This window comes from Arvicanthis niloticus, chromosome 7 (assembly GCF_011762505.2).
Source record: "Arvicanthis niloticus isolate mArvNil1 chromosome 7, mArvNil1.pat.X, whole genome shotgun sequence".
Lineage (NCBI taxonomy): Eukaryota > Metazoa > Chordata > Mammalia > Rodentia > Muridae > Arvicanthis > Arvicanthis niloticus.
The window spans coordinates 74,772,604-74,796,162 of NC_047664.1; the positions used below are offsets into that span (position 1 = coordinate 74,772,604).

A 23,559-nucleotide genomic window follows, 5' to 3' on the forward strand; every position below is an offset into this window, starting at 1 on the left:
TGCCTCTACTTTCCAAGTGCTAAAATTTAATGTGTGTGGCATTACAACCGCCTTAATCCAAAGATTTGGCAGGAGAAAAAAAACCCAGCTAACGAATCTGCTGGAGTTACCCACCCCTGGGTCTGCTGTACTCTGACAGAAGGGATGGAAGCTGTGGCCCCATCAGAGAGTTTGATGGTGAGGGGCAGCAGCTGGCTGACTTCTCTTTATGACGTATGAGGGCAGGTGTAAGTGAGCCAGCCAAGATCTAATTTAAGGGTGATCTAAAGTTGTAGAGTACTTATCAGAAATACTGATTGGACTGGACTGTCCATTCAGATAGGAATCTGATGGATCTAAAAGGCCAGTTTGGGAGCTATGATGGTTAATCTCCATTGTCAACCTGACCGGATTTAGAGGCACCTAAGACACGTGCTTCCAGTAGTAGATGTGAGTGTTTCCAGCGAGGATAACGGGGAACGAATGGCCCACACTGAATGAATGTTGACAGCATCATCCCCGTGCACTGGGGTCTGGGACTGATTAAAAATGGGGTGGAGGGGTGGGCATGAGCTGAATGTGAGCTTTCACCTTTATGTTTCCTAACCGTGGACTCAATGTGACCAACGGACTGCCCTGTGTTCCGGCCACCATGCCTTCTCCACTGTCATGAACTGTACCCTCGAACTGTGAGCCAAAATCAACCCTGCTCCTCCTCAGCCATCTCATCTGTCGGGCATTTTATCACAGTAATGAGAAAGGTGACTACCGAAAGAGCAATTACACATGGCCCTCCCCCATCTTTGCTACTTTTAAGAACCTCTACCTCGGCCACACTGGGGAAACTGAACCAACATTCCCATTCCCCTATGGACACAGCAATTGGTGACTCTGTTCTCCATTTCACGTCTGGAATCAGAACTAACCAGTCAAGAGTTTTATCTGCCTGGTCAATGCTACAGCTACAGCCACCTTCCTTCTAACAACCCAGGGGTCCCCCATGAGGCAGAGAATGCTGGTAAACCTCCTCAAACCCCAACATCTACCACGTGAGGGAACAGCAACATCCTTCCCCAGCCAAGTACATCAGGCATCCAATATAGTCATAAACACTAAGGACACACAAAGATGGTCTGTTTTTACAGGAGTGTCACCCAGCCCCTTAACAGAAAGAACCACGCTGAAGAAAGAGTCCAGCCTACAAAACACACTTCAAACTCTCCTTGTGTGCTCCTTGCTGAGAGTGGAGAGGGAGGAACTGGGAAGTAGGAAGTGAATGGAAGTCATACAACCTACCACACTGAGAAGCTCTTCCAGCAAGCTCCTGTCTGCTGATTGCTACTGATGCAATCGACAGAGCCTTGCTATGATACTGTAAGACATCCACAGCTGTGGCATCTGTTCGTTGGGGCAGCCCACCCACACCACTCAGCTACACTACCATCTTCACCATCAGCCAGTCTGTAGGGCAGTCTGATTCCTATGCTCTGGGGGTCATCTGGGTAGTTCCACTTGACCGGAAGTAGTCAGGTCTTTAGGCCTCAGAGCCTGGTAATTTGTAACATTGGTTCCTGTAGCCTTTGTTTAGGACAGGAAAATTATAAGCACCTGTTTCCTTGTTGAAAGGAAGTGGGGATGGGGAATCTAGTCCTTGTAACAATTCTAAACATTTTCTTTCCTTTACAAGGAAAGGATTTAAAGGATTTTCTTTCCTTTGAAAAGATGTATTTCACTATGCATATAGACCTATCTATAGTTATAGAGGCCATAGGATTGGATCCCCCTGAAACTGGAGTTACCTGACATGGGTGTTGAGAACTGAATTCAGGTCCTCTGGTCGAACACTGGGACCATATAACAACTGAGCCATCTCCCCAGCCCTCTCTGCGCACAGTTTCAATGCATACGTGAATGTATTCTATCTGCAGTAATCCTGGGCACATGTTGTTAAACTCTGGCCCATTACTGTCTCTTGACACTAATGAGGGATCTCTACAGCATATGAAAGCAATGCAGAAGAGGCGATTCCACAACTAGTTCTCACAGTGCATAAATGTCATGTACTAACCTTGTACTAACCTTGTACCTCAGAGCAGGGGTTCTCAACCTTCCTAATGCTGCAGTCTTTTAATGCAGTTCCTCACATTGTGGCGACCCCAACCATGAAATTATCTTCGCTGCTAATTTTGCTACTGTTATGAACCATAATGTAAATATCTGTGTTTTCCAATGGTCTTAGGAGACTCCTGGGAAACTGTCATTTAACTCCCAAAGGGGTTGTGTCTCACAGGTCGATAAGCGCTGCCTTAGAAAAGGAGTAATAACTGGCATCTGTATCATTTAGTAACTTAATATATGAATGAGTATATGCTTGAGGCAGGCAGAAAGACACACACATGTACACACATGCACACACATGCACGCACACGCATGCACACATACACACAGAGCTAAAACACATCTGTATTACAGATCAAAGTTTTATTTTTAACTACAGTGACTAATTACTTCCACCTGATCTTCTCTGCTCAAAAGATCCTTCTCCAGACCCCATTCATTTATTTTTAATCTCTTGGGGAAGAATAGAAAATAAAAAAATAATAAGGTTATATTGGTTTAAAAGCAGGATGATTTTGTGGGATTTGAATTCCCTTATGTGCTTACTAACCAGGCCAAAAGTTCAAACCCCCAGGCAGAATGCAAGCGGTTACCTCAGACAGTGGGTGATGGAGGTGTTCTGTTCCACATCAACAGAGAGGTCAAGGAAATCTTCATCTTTGCTACTCACCTGAAGCAAGAAAGACGGGTGTGGTGGTTAGGTACAAAATACACAGCAGACACCAGAGCTGAGACTTTGAATGTTTACAGGTAGCCTGACACGTGACAGTGGAAAAGTCACATGTGGCCATGAATACGCACCAAACCAGAGTTAGTTTAGAACTTCCCAACCCAATCCCAATTCAACCTCATTACTTTGACAATTCTGATGCAAAACGTGGTAAAACCCAACCAGGTTTCTCTTCCTCTTCAGCCATGTTGCTCATCGTGGCCACTAATGAGTACCAGACAGGTATCTATGTAACCCACACCGGGAAAACATTCGGGCAGAAAAAGTTCAAGAGATAAGAAACTTCACCCATATGGTGGCCCTTCACCAAGTCCAGTCCCTTGAAGTCTCTTCCTCCAGTGCCCATTCAAGCCTTGTGGGATCAAAAAGCTGGACTGTCATGCTAAGTCCCATCGAGCTGTCCTTCGGAAAGTGGTCACCATGTGCAGTGTCCTGTGCTGTCCTTCCCGAGCTGGTCACACAGCCCATCCTGATACAGGCCACTATCAGCTAGACCAGCTCACTGCTCCAGTCGTTCCCCAGCTCTTCACATGTCAGTCAAAGCTCCCCAAGCGACTGCTTACTTTCTACTCACTCACCAACAACCCTGAGAAAGTTTTACAGTTTTGCTGGTGGACTGGGAGGGATGAGCCGACCCAGCAAGAAACCGGAAGTGTTCAGTCTGCCAGTGGGAAAATGAAGACCACACTCATTTAGAAGACAGTGTGTACCCATGTTCCAGTGAATATATGGGCAACATAAATTGGACTTAGCTGATTCTTCTCCTTCTCCTTCCTCCTCCTCCTCCTTTCTGTCTTCTCCCTTCTCCTTTCCCTCCTCTCCCTCCTCCTTTTCCTTCTCTTCCTCCTCTTTTCTCTTCCTCCTCCTCATCTTCTTCCTTTCCTTCCTCCTCCTCCTCTTCCTCCTCCTTCTTTGTCTTTGGGGGGCGGGCAGAGCTGGGAGGTCTGGGAAATGAGTATGATCAAAGTGCACTATGTGAAATTCTCAAATAACCAATAAAAATATTATGTTGGGAAAAAGGGTCAACAATCACCCTATAATTACAGATTCTAGAAAAATGACCTAGAGAAATACTCAAGAGTTGCAGACACACTCTCTGATGCTATTATAGTAAACATAAAAATGTGGGCTGCCCCTGCTGACTATGAAGTATATGAATTAAGGCCAGTTACTTAGCCTCTCTATACCTCAGTCTCCTCACTGGGCTAGGAAAAGCATCTCCTGTGATTACTGTAAGGTAAGATAACATACAGAGAGCTTTAACAAGTGCGTGTTAACTGATAAATGGAGCCCAGCTATAATCCCAGGACTTGGGAGGGAGAGGCAGGCAGATCCCTCTGAGTTTGAATGTACATAGCAAGTTCAAGACTGTCCAGGATTATGCAGTCTTTAATGAACAAAACAAGGGCTGAAGAGATGGCCCAGAGGTTAAGAGCATTCATTGACTTCTCTTCCAGAGGTCCTGAGTTCAATTCCCAGCAACCCCACAGTGGCTCACAACCATCTGTAATGGAATGGGACACCCTCTTCTGGTGTGTCTGAAGACAACTACAGTGTAGACATATGCATAAAATAAATAAATCTTTAAAAAAAAAACAGTAACAAAGAAGCTGGGTATAGTGGTGCACACCTTTAATCCTAGCACTTAGGAGGCAGAGCGGCAGAATTTGAGGACATGCTGGTCTAAATAGTGAGTTCCAGGACATTCAGTGGTAATACATAGTGAGATCCTATCTCAAAAAAAAAAAAGTGTACAGTAAATATTAACAAAGCTAGAAATGGTTGGTTTGCTACATGGTAGCCACATGAAATAAAAAAATATATAGTGCATACAATTACATACACTAACTCTGCTTCAGAGGTATGTGTATCTTTAGATGGACAGTCCTGCATGCTCCCTGTCACTTGCTTTATCTGTGTGCAGCGCTTGCTTTCTCCTGTTATGGTGACGTCCTCTTAGTTACAAGTCTATGACTACAGGCCAATCTTGATGGCAATCAAGAGGACATTGCCATCATCACACCCTCCAGCCATGTGTGTGTGTGTATGTGTGTGTGTCTGTGTGTCTGTGTGTCTGCATATGTGTAATATTTTGAGACAGTGATTCACCATGCAGTCAAGCCTGCCCTTGAATTGAATCCTTGATCCTCATGCCCCAGCTCTGTGAGTGTTAGGATTCCAGGTGACGACAGACAGGCAGGCACACGCCAGAGCAGCCAGCTCCCTCCTTTGCTTGAATCCAAGTGAATCCCCAGACACATTATCAGCACAGGTTGAATTGCTTTGTAAATTCATTGGTAAAATTGCTTTCCCTTTTCTAAAAATATTGTGTGTGTGTGTGTGTGTGTGTGTGTGTGTGTGTGTGTGTGTGTATGTGTGTGTGTGTTTGCAAACATGTATGTCTGTGCATTACACGTGCTTCTGTTGCCTCTGCATGAACTAGAAGAAGGGGTCGGGCCCCCTGGAACTGGAGTTATAGAAAGGGGGTGCTGGGAATCGAACCTGGGTCCTCTATAGAGTAGCTAGTGTTCTAAGCTGCTGATCCATCTCTCCAGAACCAAGCAACCTCTTTCTTGCACTTCTGCCATCATCTTAAAAATGCTAAGCCCAGCCTACCCTGCATTCAGGAAGAAAATAGAAGGCTCCAGGAACATAGTCTCAACTTAGACACTCATCTAAAGCAAATGCCCTGGCCAACCTATGACACAGGCATAAGCTACCTGACCACAAACACACAACTTCAGCCAGAGCCAACCTAAGTCAGTTGGCCCTAAGCCAACACACTTTGCAGGGGTGATGATACTACATGACAGTTGCCCTCCAGCCTCAGAGCTCCGACAGGAGCTGATAGCAAACAGTGAAGAACTCATACAAACACACGCCATAATATATTTTCTATTTTCCTTACTAAAGCTCAGAAGGTTGGCTTTGGCAGTAAGTAACTAAGATCCTAGTTTATTAATATGTGTGTGTCCATCTCTGCTTCTGCCCTTGGGGAGACAGTTTTCAGTGTGACAGTTCTTCTCTGTTCTGGGGAGTAAAACAACTCTTCTAGACAATATTTGGTGAAACAGCTCTCTTTTATTAGGGGGTAAGAAGGGCTATATAAAGCTTGGGGAGTGGGAAAGGGTTTTCAGGGTGAGTCTACATTATTGGCTGGGATAAGGTGCTGGGAATGCTGCATTTGCAGTGAAGAGGGATTCCTGGTGCTTAAACCTATAATTTGGCCATCAGGGGAACATGACTACCTCAATGGGGGATGTAGGACTAAGTACCCTGGGGGGTACACAGGCCCACAACATCTCCCCCTTTTTGTTTTATTTGAACTCAGAGATTGGCCTGCCTCTGCCTCCCAAATGCTGAGATTAAAGGCATGCACCATCATGTCTGGCAGGAAGAGGGTTCATTAAGCCAAAGAGAAATCCTGTAGAAATCCAGATCATCAACAATGGTGAATATTTGTGTGAACGAAGACATGGATCAATTGCCATTCCTGCTCTGCCTTTCGAAATAATACTCATGCCTGGTAGGGGTGCTGGTGCTGGTGGTGGTGACTGTGGTAGTGCTGCTGCTGGTGGTGGTGGTGGTGGTGCTGCTGCTGCTGCTGCAGTTAAAGGGGAATGCACAGGCTGAACATGCACACCCGTAGACAGAAGAGTAACACCCACCTTTTGCAAGTGCTATGCTTAGTAACTGACATAATTTCTAGCCTGCAAGAGATACATAATAAATACAGACTACATGAATTACTCAACTAAAGAAAAACTGAACAAAGATTAAGACAACTAAATCAGTGGCCCTTCAGAGGCAGAAATATGAATCACTTTCTTTTTAATACATATTTCCCTTTTAAGATTTGCTCACAAATATTACATATTTAAATAAAGCATTCTCTCAACTGAAACAGCCCCTCTCTGGGAGAAAAATACAAGAATTATGACGCACTAAAATTATATGGGGTAGGGTACAAAGAGGCAGGTGGGGTCAGATACAACTCTTTTTCAGTTTAACCATTTCTGGAGAAGGGTGGGATTCTCATTCAGAAACAGAAGAAAGTTGCTGCACTGTTCTCAGTTCTGAAGACAAAGAGCTCTCAGGATGGGAGCAATGAAGCTCTGTTCAGTGAGTCCGCCTGGTGGGGAGATCAAAGTCCTATCAGGATTTTCCTCTGTCCCCGCCCCAGGAAGTCACAGTCCAAAAGAGGAGCTGCCGAGAGTTATCTGTGAAGGTGTTTAAAATTTTGACAAGGAGGAGCTGTTTTTGTTTGTTGATTGGTGGAGGTGGGTTTTAGAGGAATTTTTGAGGGGAGGGGGGTTCTTTTCTTCAAGCAAGCTGCCAAGAAAGCATATTCTTCCCCCACACAAGGATCTGGTCGGAGGGAAAATACAGCTTGTCTCCAAGGAAACGCATCACTAAAAGATTCCAGCACTCTCAGCATGAACAGCCTACAACCGCTTCTCCTTTCTTTGCTTAATTCTGAGCCTGGTATCCGTCCCTCAAGGAAAAAAAAAAGCCCCCCCCCCCCCTTAAAAAGAAGGGAAAGAGACCCTACTTGCTCAGTTTTAAATAACTATAACTCATTAATAAACACAATCAGCCCAAAGGCCATATTTACATCATGACCGAGTGGGGCCATCTTTAAACGTGTGTCTACCTCCCCCTGATTCCTTTCCTGAGTTAGTGGAAAAGCTGATAGTGTCTTAGGACTGCACCATGATAACACTGCCCTGGCCTGTACCCAAGGATGGGCTGGGGAACTTGCTGTCCATCTGAATGCCTGGCTCAGAATCTCCACTGAGTGCATGAGCAACCTGCCTCAGCCAGCTCCACCCTCTATCTGTGTGGGTCTTGGAGGCTCTGCTGGAGCAGTATGAACCTCTGAAAACTAGGCAATGACAGTTGTAGAACTGGTACTGTTAATAAAACAGTTCTTTGCACATTAGTTTGGCTCTAGTAACAAGTATAAAATCTTAAAACCACAGAGAATCCCTGAGAAGCCACAGATCTTGCAAGGCAATAACTCAGCTTTACATAGAAAGAAGAATTAAAATAAACAACTGCAAGATCAAGCTCCAACGGGCCTAATAAATTTCATAAAACAACAAAGGAACAACCGAGGGAGCAGTCAGACTCCAGTGGAAAATCCTGAAACCCCAATTCAGAAATGCCCTTGTCAAGGTTGTGTGGACTAGGGAGCTCTGATTACCCCTTAAAATAGGCCCTCCAGATCCACAGCAGAGGCAACCATTTGTCTCCATAAATCCTTCATTTGGCATCTGTGCTGCAATCATAGGCAACACTTTACCAAGAGACACTGGGCAGGCTTTAAGTGTTGTCTGCAGAACTTGAAGACTGGTACAGAGGTTTGCCACAACTGGAGGAACAAGAGGCTGAATTGGGGTGGGGGTTGGTGGGGGGGAGGCAAGGTGCCCCAGGGGCTAATTTGCTCCTCAGGATGAAGGACAGCTTAATCCACTGTGAGATTTCACAAATGGGGGCTTTGGCAATTCTGACTAAAGTGAGCGGACAGCCCGCCCTAGGAGCATCCTCAAAGGGGGTTCCCAAAGGAAAGTTAGCTTCTTGGATTTTATTAAATTCTCTATGAAACCCAGTCCTGCACACTCAACAAGCAGGAAAAGCCCAGAGGCCACTCACTTTCTAAGAAAGCCCAAGGCTTTCTAACAACTAGAGTTGGCTAAAAATGGAATGCATCCTTGGGAGATTGGATTCCCTGCCTCTGGCCAGTATCCATTGGATGATGGCGACCAACTGGCTGGGACACCATAGAACATACCCGGGCACAGGTTAAAACAAGGATTAGATGGTTCCTAGGAGTCTGTCCAGCTTGGAGATCTAAGAAAATGGAGGGGGCTGTTCAAGTAGCCAAAGAAAGAAAAGAATATATATATATTTTTTCTTGTCTCATATATATCTTGTCTTAAACGATTTAATCAAGGGTGGAGGAGGGTTAAAGATGGTTCTATCTGGATTCTGAATAGCTCACCACAAAGAAAAGATAAGTGCCATAGTGGATATATTAATTATAGAGACTTGCTTTATATAATGTATACAGTTTCAAAACATCAAATTATGATCTAATTTATGTTATATATTATTTTAAAATAATAATAAATAAACATGTGAGTCTTTTTGTTTGTTTGTTTGTTTTTGTTTGTTTGTTTGTTTGTTTTGTTTTGTTTTTGTTTTTCGAGACAGGGTTTCTCTGTGTAGCCCTGGCTGTCCTGGAACTCACTCTGTAGACCAGCTGGCCTCGAACTCAGAAATCCACCTGCCTCTGCCTCCCAAGTGCTGGGATTAAAGGCGTGCGCCACCACTGCCCGGCAACATGTGAGTCTTTAATTCTGTTTTCATTTTCATTATTATGTTATGTTCTACGGGTGTTTTGCATGCATGCTAGGCATAATATGTTTTGCATGCTAGGCATAACATTTATGTGTGGTGCCTATAGAAGCCAGAAGCGGGCTTTAGATCCACTAGAACTGGAGTTACAGGTAGTTCTCAGCAAGAGTAGTAAGTACTTTTAGTCACGAAGCCATTTTTCCTATTTATTTTTATTTTATGAGTGTTTTGCCTACACGTATGTATCATGTGTATGCAGTGCCTACTGAGGACAGAAGTGTGTGTTAGATCCCCTAGAACTGGAGCTGAAGAGGGTTGTGAGCAGCCGTGTGGGTGCTGGAGCCAAACCTGGGTCCTCTGCCAAAGAACTGAGTGCCCTAACCACTCAGCATCTCTCCAGCCCCAGGATGTGCTCTTCAAATCAATCTAAAAAGATTGCTCTATCCTCCAGAAAGATGCACTGTAACATATTAACAGTTACAATCCCATTAGAACAAATACCTCCATACGACTGAAGAATATTTGGGGTGGAACACTTGGATGCAGGTTCCTGTTTGAGCTAACTCTTCAGGAGAGAAGGTCAGAAAGCAACTTCTGCAGCCTGAATTCTTCATTCAATATTTGCCTGTGAGGGACCATTTGTTCTGTTTGTAGGTTTTTTTTTTTTTTTTTTTTTTGTTTTTGTTTTTTGTTTTTTGTTTTTTTTTTTTTTAAGCTATAAATATGGCTGAGCCTATTATCAGAGTCATCCTGAAACTCCAGAATGCTGCCAAGGTGGATTTACTAACAATGTTTAATTACAGCTGCAAAGGAGGGGCCAGCTGCAGATGTGCCTGCTACAGGCTTCCCAGTTCCGCTGCAAAGCCAGAACACAGTGCCACATGGCTCTGCTTTCTGCCTCGGAAGCACATGGAGTAGCCTGCACTTCCTTCACAGGGTTTGGGTTTGAGACTGTAATTACACAACTGATTATTCATCTTGTCCTTCAGATTGGGTTTTATGGTGGAAATCAGAGAAACAAGGCGGCGAGCAACCCCAGCCTTCATCTCTACACAGAGGTGTGTGTTGGAAAGCCGTTCACTCAATATACGAACACTTACACAGCCACTAGATAGCAAAGGCGATGACAGAGGGGGGAAGGACGTGCTAAGGGTGCTCACACACGTACTGGGAAGACAGCTCAGTGGTGAGAGCTCTTCTTCCTTGCAAGCAATGAAGACCTCTCTGCAGAACTCTAGCACCCACATAAAAAGCAGGTGTGGGCATATGCACCCATCCATGTATGTTCCCCAGTACTAAGTGATCACTGCAGCTTGCTAGCCACAGTCTAGGGGAGAAACAACAGACTCCTGCCTCAGTAAGAAACTTTCTCAAGGGACTAAGGCAGAAAGCAATAGAGAAGACACCTGACATCTTCCTGTGGTTTCCATATGTGTCCATGCATGCCTGGCTGCACACGCTTATATATACACTATACAAAAAAATAGAGAGAGGTGGGGAGAGACACACAGACAGACAGACAGACAGAATGCTCACATAGTAGAATGTTCACCTAGCATGTAAACTGGTATAGTACCTTGGGAACTGGACACATTCTAATGATGTCAATGACAATAATCTCATACATCTACTTTCATGAGACATAGGATAATCTCCTAGAGAACATGGATTCGGTGGCTAGATTTTATGTATTACAATATCCATGAGAGCATTGTTCAGAGTATTTGCCCCAAAGGAAAAACAACTAGATAGTCATCAACCATAAAGTTGGTGAATGAATGTCATTATTCGCCCACTAAGTCACCACATGGCAATGACAAAGAGTGAGCTAAGATACCAAGCAAAGATATAGTGGACCTCACCAGGGATGCTAACCAAAGGAACCAAGACACAAACGGCTACATGGCCATTCATGTAAACAGTAAAACAAGCCAAAACTGAACCACGAATGTTAAAAGTATGAAGAAAAGTAGTGAGTCCTGGCAGCCATGCAGAGGACAGAGAGATCGGAATGAATGCAAACTTTTTACAGAAATGTGGTTTTACAAATATGTTGATTCCCAAAACAGACAAGCATATGAGAGAGAGTCACATCAATTTCACTAAAAACTAGTGGGGAAAAAATGTTTAAAAAAAAGTTACAAATCAAAATCCAAAAGAGCAAGCTACTTGGTTACTACAAAAACACAAAGCAGAGTTCAACACAAGCAGCTAACTCTCCTAAGCTAACTGACAGCATGTGAGAACCAACCGGCTTTACCTAGTACACCTGAAGATGCACATGTTCTATGACCAGCAGTTCTGTGCCTGAGGGATCCCTAGAAAGAAGTTGCATACACACACACACACACACACACACACACACACACACACACACAGCAGATGTGTGTGAGAGGGATTCCAGTGCTGTTGTCTCAGAGAAAGCTAAACACCAGACTATCATCAAAGAATGGGAAGATAAGCTGTGGTACATTCCTGAAATGAAATACCACACAGCAATAAAAAACAATGAACCACACTATACACAATCAAATGGCTGAATCTTAAAAAAAACAAACACAAGAAAGACAAGTTTAGAAGACTATCTGTATATGATTTTACACACACATATAAACATGAAGGTGCAGAATTAACTACAAGTCTAGGAATAAACATGCAGAAATATTTTACGTAACACATCAAAGCACGGGGCTAGAAAGGAGGCTCAGCAGCTAAGGCACCTGCTGCCCTTTCAGAGGACCCAAGTTCAGATCACACCTTGTCAGACAGTTCACTTTCTATAACTCCAGTTCTGGGGGACCAGATGCCTCGAGCCTCCATGGGCATCTGTATCCACATGCAGACCCACACTCCTACACATAACTAAAAATAATAAAAAATTAATATTCTTAAAAACTGCAAATCGGGTGCTAAGAATATATAAAGCTGAAAATAATGATAACATCAGAGGTAGAGGGTGAGAGGAGAAAAGTGAGGTTGGGAAGAAGGATTAGGAAGGCGATGGTGCTGGTGACAGAGTGAGGGATGTGGTGGGGACTGGGCCAGGTTGTGTTTTTAAGAGGCTGCTCCAAAATCAGCTTTTTCCAATGGAGAAGCACTGGGCACTTCAGCCATAATCAGGTAGGCCCAGGAGTGGTTGGCTAACACAACAGATTCATAGGGCTATTTTGTTGTTGTTGTTTTCGGTTTGGGGATTTTTGTTTGGTTGGTTGGTTGGTCTTGTGGGATTTTTGTTTCCTCTTGGTTTTCTATCTGTTCTTATATTCAGTCTTTGTTATGTTTTGTTTTAGGAGGAAGAGAGAAAGACCATGGGAGTGATCTGGGAGCAGGTGGGGAGAAGAACAAGATGATCAAAATATACTGTGTGAAAAACAAATTAGATAAAATAGTGTCCCAAGCCTTCCTTTGCAAGTAAGTCTTTCAGTGTGCATGAGCAAAAGTCTTTCTTGGACTTCTCAGGAGCAGGTCTACTAGAGAGTGCTGGCATTTTATTGTAAACGTTGGATAAATGGGGAGCCAGTGAGAAGGCTCACAAGAAGAAATAGACAGTGGGAAAAGCTCTTTCTTGTACCAAGCCGGTGCCCTGAGTTCAATTCCCAGGACCCACGTGGTAGGAGACAACTAACACTTAAAAGTTGTCCTCTGACCTCCCACCACCACCTTAGCATCTGCACATACATACACACATGCACGCACGCATGCACACACACACACACATCCCACACCATACATACCACACACATACCATTCATACCATATACACTCACTCATATGGACACACCTCACACACATATACAAAACACACCACAATCACACACAAAACACATAATACATACCACATTCACACAACACACACACACCCATATGGACACACCTCACATGCATACACAAAACACTCACACAATATACACCCCACACACATACATACAAAACACATAATACCTACTGCATACACACAACACACACACACCCCACACATACACACAATTTAAATTTTTTAATTAGGCAAATAACATCACAAAGATGTTTTCAAAATGTAGGAAATACTACAGGACAAACAACCTGATTTCTTCAACAAATTAATCACAAGAAGGGAAAGTGAGAGTGGGGGATAATTATAGATTAACACACATACTGGTATACGGATCATAAATTAACCAACATTTGGACTGGAGAGATGGCTCAGTGGTTAATCACTTGCTGTGTAAGCAGGGGGACTCGGAGTCTGGATTCCCAGAATCCACTTAAATGCTGAGTGGGCATGGTAATCCACTTATCACTTCTGCCTTGAGGACAAGAGAATGGGGATCCCCAAAACAAGCTGGCTCTGGAGATCAGCCATGTCAGTCAGCTCTGAGCTTCACGAAGAGACCCAGAAGAGTGATGAAAAATGATTCTGACATCAAGTTCATGCCTCCACATGCATGTGGACTCACATGCACTCACCCAGGCCACACACACATACACACACACACACACACATACATACATACATACATACATACAAAAATAGAAAATTAAAAAAACATAATTAACCAACTGCTACAAAAACAAGACATAATCAGGCAGACTTCAACGCTGAGCGAATAATAGAACTTTTTGAGGTGTGAAAATTGTATTGTGCTTTTTAAAAGACTTAATTTTTAATGATCTGTATAGATAATAAATAAGCTGCAAGTGAAATGACATCTGGGGTGTGTTTATATAATAAACCAGGCTGAGGGGAAGAAGTGTGGAAAGAGAGGAGATAAGGGTGAGCTAGAGTTAGCTTAGCAAGTCTCGGGCTCACACACACCATGCATTGTACTGTTCTCAGTCTTTGCAGCCACTTAAAAAGAAAGTATAAAGGGTCAGAAAAAGGGGGGGGGGGGAAGGAAGGCAGAGATCCAGACAAACAAGACGGTCCAAAGATGCTTTAGTGGGTACATTTGTAAAATCTCAAGTGCCGGTCTCTAGACTTATATAATCACTATATATTTTTTTTTTTTAGAAAAAATGTGCCGGGCGGTGGTGGCATTTAATCCCAGCACTTGGGAGGCAGAGGCAGTCGGATTTCTGAGTTCGAGGTCAGCCTGGTCTACAGAGTGAGTTCCAAGACAGCCAGGGCTACACAGAGAAACCCTGTCTCGAAAAACAAAACAACAACAACAAAAAAATGTTATAAATTTATCGCCTCCAGATGGAAAGAATACTTGTAATTTCTAGTCTCCTTTTGACTTATATGTGTTTTCTAACCATTTCTGTCTGTGAGGAACACATGAGAATCTTGATACAAACACTGTTGAAAAGGACATCAAAAAGACTGTCAAAGATGCAGAGCCTCCTGTCTCTCTTTGATGCTGAAGAATCTACATTTCTTAGCTGTTTAAGGATCACAGCTTGCCAAGGGCTGTTGTGGCTTCCCAAAACTGTCCTTTCCACTCAGGAAAGCTAGGGCGTGTGGAGAAATGGAGACTTTGGTCATGCATGTGGTTGAGAAAGCTCAGTTTCTCTCTCTCCACCAGAGGAACACTCTTGTCAGAAGCCAACAAGGTAGGCTCCTGACCTCAGAACTGGGATAAGCCTCTATTCTTTGAGGGCTTGCTTCTTAAACTGTGGATTGTGACCCTATATGGCTTCAAGTAAGAAAAGGGGGAGCTGCAGAAAATTTAGTAATGAAAGGGTTTCATCCACACAATGGCCAAAATTAATCAAAATCGAATGCACCACGAACCTGGGTGTTTCTGACAGCCCTCACCGTGTTACTCCGACACCTCCCTGAAGGCTTGGTTCTGAACACACAACACACACATCACCATGCACACCATCCCAATGCTGCCAACGAACACTGCCCGAAACATGTGGGCTCAGACTACTGTATTTTATAACTGCAGTGATGTCCTGCACAAAGTTGTCTGCTCTTATAAAAACAATGGTTGAATTAGAGAAACACTATATTTTTCTGCCAGCACTCCTTAGCAGGTAAGCATTAAGACCAGTATATGTTTGGATTGTGTTAGACTTCTTTTTCTTTCTTTCTTTCTTTCTTTCTTTCTTTCTTTCTTTCTTTCTTTCTTTCTTTTTGGTTTTTGGTTTTTCAAGACAGGATTTCTTCATGTTGTCCTGGATTCGCTGTGTAGACCAGGCTGACCTTGAACTCATAGAGACCCACCTGTGTCTGCCTCCTGAGTGCTGGGATTAAAGGCATGTGTCACCCACACCTGGCTAGGCTGCTTAATTTTAAAAACTGCTGTTGCAGTTACTGACTTGAGCTTTTTTTAAATCTTGTTAAATGGGGGCTAGAGAGATGGCCCAGTGGCTGAGTGGTGCATGTTCTGAACGCACACTGCTCTTGTTCAGGACCTGCAGTTGGGGCCCAACACCTACACAGGGCAGCACCTATAACTCCAGTTCCCGGGGATCTGAGAGCCTCATGTCCTCAAAAGGCATCTGCTTGAATAAACTCACACACACACACACACACACACACACAAAAGAAAAATAAATAAAAACATCTTTCAAAAGCACAAATAGAAAAATTACAAAATTAATTCTGTCTTGAGATTAGGATAGGATGTCCAACACTTTATGAAATGGCCCCAAACACACTTCTACCATTTTTTTCTAAGTATTTATGTGCAGCAGGGTTCTTAGCACTGATGATTATAAAATCAAAATATTGATCACCTCTGAAAAACACTGAAGGTGTTCTGCGTCTCACAGCATCCAAGAGTCAGCCATGATTGAATTCTTGGTGTGAAAATAGACAAGTACACACATCCCATTAGAATGCAAGTACGGTTTCAACTGTAATAAATGGCGAAATTATATGAACCCCAAAGAACGGTTGTAAAATAAATTTATGATTATTGTAAATGTTTGGTTTTTATGCCTACTTTATAAACCAGTCATATAAAAGTTTCTTGGGCTAAAAAGAGGTCACAAGTAGGGAAAAAAAAAAAAAAAAAAAAGCTAAGAAGCCCTGGTTTAAATCACCCATGAGGGATGGCTCCATAAACATCAGAGGGGCCTTTAGCAAATCTCCTCTTCCCAGACAAATGTATATTCAACCAGGTCTGTCTGAGTCAAGAAATCTGAGAGTTCTAACGGGACACAGACTTTCTGTGGGTTTAGCAGTTGGGATAAATGACAGATGGCATCCATTACAGACTTCACTGTGTATCAAGTACAGCTCGCGTTAAACAGATGTCACCAAATCCACTTTTCACAGACACCGGTGGAATAATGTGCTTGTCATCCCTGTTTTACAGATGAGGCCAGGAAGACAGAGAAGAAAACTGCCATGTCATGGGAAGGTTGGAAATGTCCTTGAGAGTCAGGGCTAGCACAGAAACTCAGGCAGCTGGACTCTTACCTAGCAAAATACAAAGCCACTCTCCAAGTTTAAATTAAATATAACAAGCAGGTATGTCACTCTGAGTCACTCCCTACAGAAGATAGTCTTAAGTCCAAATGACTTTAAGGGTCTTCCATGTGCGAGACACAACCAAGCACACAGGCTCACCCAATAGCCAAAATAACGCTGTGATGGGCCTCTCACCTACCCAGCTGAGTACAAACAGGAGTCAATCTTCCTTTCCTTCTAAGTAGGATACACCACAGTGGACTCCCAGAAGTCAGGGCAATGGCTTCCACATCACACCTTATTAAGTGGGTCATGGTCTAGTCCAGTACTTCAGTGTTTAGCCCTAAATCCATCCATGGAGTATTGTAACCCAACATCCAGTCTCCCTGCAGGTGGAGGCGGAGGAAGGGGTGGGCGGAGCAAACTCGCTAGCCAATAAGTGTGTGCTGGACACTTGTCTCCAACACTCTGCTCCCACCAGCTGAGACAGTCATCATGATGAACCCACACTTCTAAGAGTTTTTCCTCTAAGCTCCGGAAGCATAATAAACAGGATAGTTCACTCATACTGACGGCAACAGTAAGCATGAGATATCTCACATCTACCAGGAAGATGGACACGCCCCTCCTCCCCCCAGTACTCACAGTTTCACAGTTCAAGCATCGAGTTTCGTTAGTGAGTGTTCCCTGAAAAATCTCGTGGACCCAGGTGAGTTCTGGCTTATTATTCTCTGCCGGTTCGTTCATGTTGCCATTTTTTAATTTCCCGTTTTGTTTTTCCTGTTTCTTCTCTTCCTGCAGGATGTCCGCAATAGTGTTTAGCAAATAATTTAAAAATTCGTGAGCATCCTGCTGCATGTAGTTATCAAAGAGATCTGGAAAGGAGAAGGTCACCATTTCACACTCTGCGTCTTGAAGAGCGAACAGACATATTTACCTTTCCATGACAAGCTTCAGTAACTGTATCCAAAGACTGAACAGGCGTAGCATAGAAATGTAGTTCATCTCTACTGTGCAATTACAAATGAGTAACTTCCAAAAAGAATCATTCCTTTCCGTTTCCTACCACCCACCAAAAACTAATCACACCGTCGTGTACAACAATGATCCAAAGCTTAATTCATTCTAGAAAAGAACCAAAATTATGAGACAAAAACCTTGATTAAATATCTATTGGTTTTGCCTGTATGCATGCCGTGTGTATGTTAGGGGGAGGAGTACTCGTGTGAGCAGGTGCACACTTGTGCATGCGTGAGAATTAAGAGGGCAGAGACTGACACTGGCAGCTTCCTCAATCACACGCCACCTTATCTGTTAAGAAAGGGTCTTTCCATAACTCTCTAACTCCAGCACTCACTTATTGGCTAGCCCGCTAACTCCAGCACTCACCTATTGGCTAGACATCTTGCTCCACCCGCCCCTTTCTCCGCCTCCACCTACTGGGATTACAAGCCAGCTACCACACCTGCCCTGCTGGCTTTGAGCACTGGGGATCTAAACACTAATCCAGTACTTTATCTACTGAACCCCTAAATAGCGACTCTTAATATGTGACCCCCAGTGACTAATTAGTCATTGAGTCATCTTTTTTTATTTTCTTTTTTTTTTTTTTTTTTTTTTTTTTTTTTTTTTTTTGGTTTTTCGAGACAGGGTTTCTCTGTATAGCCCTGGCTGTCCTGGAACTCACTCTGTAGACCAGGCTGGCCTCGAACTCAGAAATCCACCCGCCTCTGCCTCCCAAGTGCTGGGATTAAAGGCGTGTGCCACCACCGCCCGGCATCATTGAGTCATCTTGCCATAGCAACTAAATTCTCTTCCCGAGAGTCATATTAAACCTTAAGACCAGCCTGGAAGATTCTGACATGAAAGATGAAAGAAACGTGAAGTATATGTGAACAGATACCGTTCCCATAGTGCTCCTAAAACAAATGCAAATGCCCTAAGTCTACAGCTGCCACTGCTGTTGAAACAGGCAAGCAGCTAAGAGACGCTACTGCTAGTCGAAATGTTCACCACTGCTCACCACTGATCACCACTGATCACAACCACTCACCACTGATCACAACTGCTCACAACTGATCACCACTACTCACTACCGCTCACAACCGCACTGGGATGGTTGGCTTCCTTCTTTATTCAAATCACGTTTATTCTGGCATACATAAATATTACAACTTCTAAAGCTAGCTATCAAACAAAACTTTGTAAAACAGACGCTGGGTTAACCGTGTAAATTCATTGGAGTAAGGTGGAATTTAGGGCAGATACAAGTTGCTACATTAAATAGTCCAATAAGCAGAAAAATCAATATAAATCTTCTGGAATAGACGACATGTTTCTATCACCATCCCCCCCCCCCCAAAAAAAAAAAAGCAAAAAAAGATGCTGACTGGAAACCTTGCCACTGACTTTTGTAGTATTACTCGCCTCATCCAACCAAATTAACTCAGAAGAGGGAGGATTTGTTTGGGCTCAAGGTTCCAGAGGGTTCTGCTCTTGCTTGCTCAGCCCCAGACACTGGAGCAATGGAGTATGGCAGAAGCCATCTACTTCACGGTGCACAGGAGACACAGAATGAGACAGGGTCTAGGAACCAGGTGTCCCCTTCAAAGGCTCACTCCTGTGACCTACCTCATAGCTACAGCACAGATCCTAAGGTTTCCATGACCTTCCGGAACAACACCAGCAGAGAGTCAACAACCCCAGACTGAACATACACCATCCTATGGGGACATGTCACAGCCAAACTACAGCACCAGGTTACTTCTAACACGCCAGAGTCTCTTCAGGGACCGTGTGTTTGCAGCATTCACAGTTCATAAGGTCGTGCTGCTCTGCTCAGGGAGTGCATCAACACATTTAACCCTAGGAGTACAGCACTCGAAAGTCTGTCTCGGACAGTTTTATTTACCCTTAAATAATCCATTCCCAGAGTGAGGCATGGAAGGAGGAGGAGGAGGAAGAGGAGGAGAAGGAGGAAGAAGAGGAGGAGAAGGAGGAGGAAGAAGAGGAGAAGGAGGAGGAAGAAGAGAAGGAGGAGAAGGAGAAGGAGAAAGAAAGAAATTATTCTAAATGAGATGTCCAATATCAATTTTTAAATTTACATTCGTTTTTTTGTTTCACATATAATGGTAAAAGAAGAAATGTCTTCTGCTGAGCAGTGGGGGTGTGCTCCTTTAGGCCCAGCACTCCAGAGGCAGATGCAGGGACAAGGGGGATCTCCATTAGTTCAAGGACAGCCTGGTCTGGTCTACAAATTAAGTTCCAGAACAGCCAGGGATACAAAAAGAAACCCTGTCTTTTCTTTATCCTCTCCCCTTTCTAATTTAATTAATTAATTAGTTATTTGATTAGTTAATTAAATTATAAAGGGAAAGGATAGATTAATTAACTAAGTTTCACATTTGCAACAGGATCTAAATGTGTAGGTGGCCTGGTCTCTCTCTCTCTCTCTTCTCTCTCTCTCTCTCTCTCTCTTCTCTCTCTCTCTCTCTCCCTCTTTCTTTCTCTCTCTCTCTCCCCCTCTCTCTCCCTTATTTATGTGTGTGGGGTGTCTATGTAATTGTATATAACACATAAGGTATTAGATCTTCTGGAACTGGAGTTACAGGTGGCTGTGAGCCACTCAGTAAGGGTCCTGAGAACCAAACTCAAGTCCTCTGGAAGGGGAGAGTACACTTCTAAAGTGTTCACTCTTAACTAGTGAGCCATCCCTCCAGTCCCTGAACCGTCTCCTCTTAAAAAAAAAAACCACTGACTGACCATACTTACTCTCCCTTAAAAACATTAAATGAGCTTTTCATTTTGAAGCTACACAGAGCCGCTGCTGTTCCTCAGTCCAAAGCCTGGAACCCACGATGACCGATGCAGAACCAGGGCCGTTCTCCTCCTGGAGCCACTAACCCACGATGACCGCAGCAGAAGCAGGGCCGTTCCCCTCCTGGAGCCACTAACCCACGATGACCAAAGCAGAACCAGGGCCGTTCCCCTTCCTGCAGCCACTAACCCACGATGACCAAAGCAGAACCAGGGCCGTTCCCCTCCTGGAGCCACTAACCCACAATGACCACAGCAGAACCAGGACCATTCTCTTTCACGAGCCACTAACCCACAACGACCGCAGCAGAACCAGGACCGTTCCCTTCCCATGATAACCACAACACTCACCGTTCTCTTTCCTCAGCCTTGAAATGAACTTCTTTGGTGGGATGACGCCGACCTTCTTCTTCTGCGTGGCAATGCTGTGGAAAAGGTCTGCCAGGCATGTCAACAGGTTTTCCTTCTTTTTTTGCTGGGCCTTGTATGCCAACACATTCTCCCGGAACGGGCGGCAGAAGTACAATGCTTGAAGCACAGAGTTACAGTAGCATGTGTTTCCAAACTGCCAAAGCACAAGAGGAGTGGCGGGAATCATTGTCTGCGCAAGCCACCTCTGGACAGGGGAGGAGAGGGAGGTGCCAGGATCCAGGAACCTGCCAATCCCTGTGTTCCCATATTGGAGCCAAACATGTCAAGTTAGGTAATGGTGGATCTGGTCAACAAGGGCAGGGACAAAAGGGTACAGCAGTGGTCCTCACCCTTCTTGATGCTGCAACCCCTTGATGATGTGGTGACACCCCCAACTATAAAACTATTGTTGTTGCTACTTGGTAACTGTAATTTTGCTACTGTTATGAATCATAATATAAATATCTGTGTTTTCTGACCATCTTAGGCAACCCCTGTGAAAGGGTAAATGGAGCTTCAGAGGGGTCACAATCCACAGGTTGAGAACCACTGGGGTATAGTCATTCACCCACACCCCCTCCTTAGCTATAGCTTTACTTGACATGCTTTCAGTTTTCGGGAATCAACCACAGTCTGTGAACATTAGGTGGAAAATTACAGAAATAAATTATCTACAATTTTCTATTGTATACCATTCTGAGTGCTGGGATGGAATCTCACACCATCCTACACCATCCTGCCCAGGATGTGAATCACGCCTTAGTCTCCTGCATCTACAATACATATGGTACCTGCCCACTAGTCATTTAGTAGCTATCTTGGGTATCACAAGTAACCTTTATATTACTTAACAATGGCCCCAACCTAGTATTAAGAAACAAACTAATACTGATAATTTACTGTAATTGTTCCATTTTATTAGGGCATAATTTCATCTCTTGTGCCTAATGTACAAATTAAACTTTATCACCAGTGTATACATACAGAAAAAAAAAAAAACAGTCTATATAAAATGTGGTACAATCCAGTTTTAGACATCCATTTGGGGTCCTGAAATGCATCCCCCACAGATGAGAGTTTCTGATCCATCAAAGTCTATAAACTTATAATAAGTACTCTGATTAGGAATCTAAGGAGCTCTGGTGCTTAGAAAAAGACAAGAAAGAAAACCCACATGACATGGAGACTCAGGAGAACAGCTGGCTAAAGAAAAGACACAAAGCAATATTTACAAAACTCTCCTGACTGCAGGCATGGTGACGTACATTTGTGGTCCCAACCCTTGGGAGGCTGAGGCAAGAGGTCCATTGCAAGTTGGAAGCCAGCCTGTACCACACAATGAGTTCCAGGCAGCTTGAGCTATACAGGAATTACCTGTCTCAAAAAACCAAAACAAAACAAAAAGAAAACCCTCCCATGACTATAAAAATCAAAATCATCAAAAAGAAACTGAAGGGGCTGGGGATATAGGTCAAGAGGAGGTGTGTGTGTGTGTGTGTGTGTGTGTGTGTACATGCATATGTATATATATACATACATGCACATACAATGCAGGGAGTGGGTGGGTGTGTATTTAAGGAGTTAAACGCTTGCTCAAACAAAGCCTTTGAGGAACAGAGTTTGTTTAGGACTGCAGTGGCTGCTGCCTCACCATACAAAATCTCATCTATTCTAATGCAATGGAGCAAGAAGTGATTCCATAGGCGACCCTCCCTTCTTCCCCGCCTCTTTTCTTCTAAGTAACCCTGCCTTGTGTTTTGTCCAAGGTGGCAATTGTCCCAATATGGTATCATACAAGTCGCTGGTTCCTCTGTAATCAGATTAGGGCCCACACAGCAACAATCTATCCCTCTCCGGTCACAGACACTGAGATTTTTGACTTCAGAGGGGAAAGTCATTATCCCACTGGTTTCTAAGAGACTGGAAGCCCAGCTCTGTTGGAGGCCAGCTGAGACCTGTATTTTAAGGCTGTTCCCACTCAGTAAATGAACAGGAAGAAATTCCAAAGACATAACAAGATCCATAGCCTAGATTACAAAATGCTGTAGAGGTCAACTGGAACACGGGCATCTCTGAATGGCTTTGTGGCTAGGACATCTTCAGTTCATATTCTCCCTGACACAATCATGTAGCAGGTGACAATCCTTTCACACAGAGGCTGGCACCTTCATAAATTACAAGTTAAGGAATCATAAATGGAGCTGTTAATAAATACAGTCCTCATAATTCTTCTACAAGGTAAGCAACAGCCTTAATTTTCTCTCCATAGTCTACATTTGTATTTTCCTTAGTTAGGGGAGAATTCCCAGGAATTGAATAACTCTCTTCAGAGAGTTAAGTGGATGTCCACACACAGTTGCTAAAATAAACTGTATTAAAATTTGAAGACTGAGTTTTGCCAATTTGATATCCTGTATTTCCAGGACCTTATGTGGCCTTCCTCTGTCCAGTTTCAATACCCTTTACCCACACACTCTACAGTCACAACAGGGCTGATCTAGTAGTCAACTCTAAAGAAATAAAAGGAATATTTTTCAAGCGTCTACAACATACCCCAGCCTCTCATCAGGGCCTCACATAGTGGCACTCCCCCACTCCCCTCTCTCATTCATCCTTCACTGTGACTCAAGAGGGGGAAACCACTGCAACCACAATTAGTAAAAATGGGAATGGAGGACCAAAAAGGCCAAGTTCCTTGCCTGAGATCACACAACCAGTTAACAGTAAAAGGAGAATTCAAATGTAGCTCTTTCCTTTACACCCAATGTAGCATTTAATTGCAAAGAACGTGTCCAACTTC

General features: G+C 43.7%; 1 protein-coding gene across 2 annotated transcripts in view; it reads right to left on the reverse strand.

Annotated features, from left to right (window-relative positions):
* The window catches only part of Usp46 (ubiquitin specific peptidase 46), a 68,032-nt gene that overhangs the window by 13,909 nt on the left and 30,564 nt on the right, over positions 1 to 23,559 (reverse strand). For both annotated transcript variants that reach the window (XM_034508751.2, XM_076938658.1), the window contains exons 3-5: positions 20,700 to 20,913; positions 17,178 to 17,407; positions 2,691 to 2,767 (exon numbers count right to left, since the gene is read on the reverse strand). In XM_034508751.2, the coding sequence (XP_034364642.1) occupies positions 2,691 to 2,767; positions 17,178 to 17,407; positions 20,700 to 20,913 (521 nt within the window). The remainder of the gene's footprint in view (positions 1 to 2,690; positions 2,768 to 17,177; positions 17,408 to 20,699; positions 20,914 to 23,559) is intronic.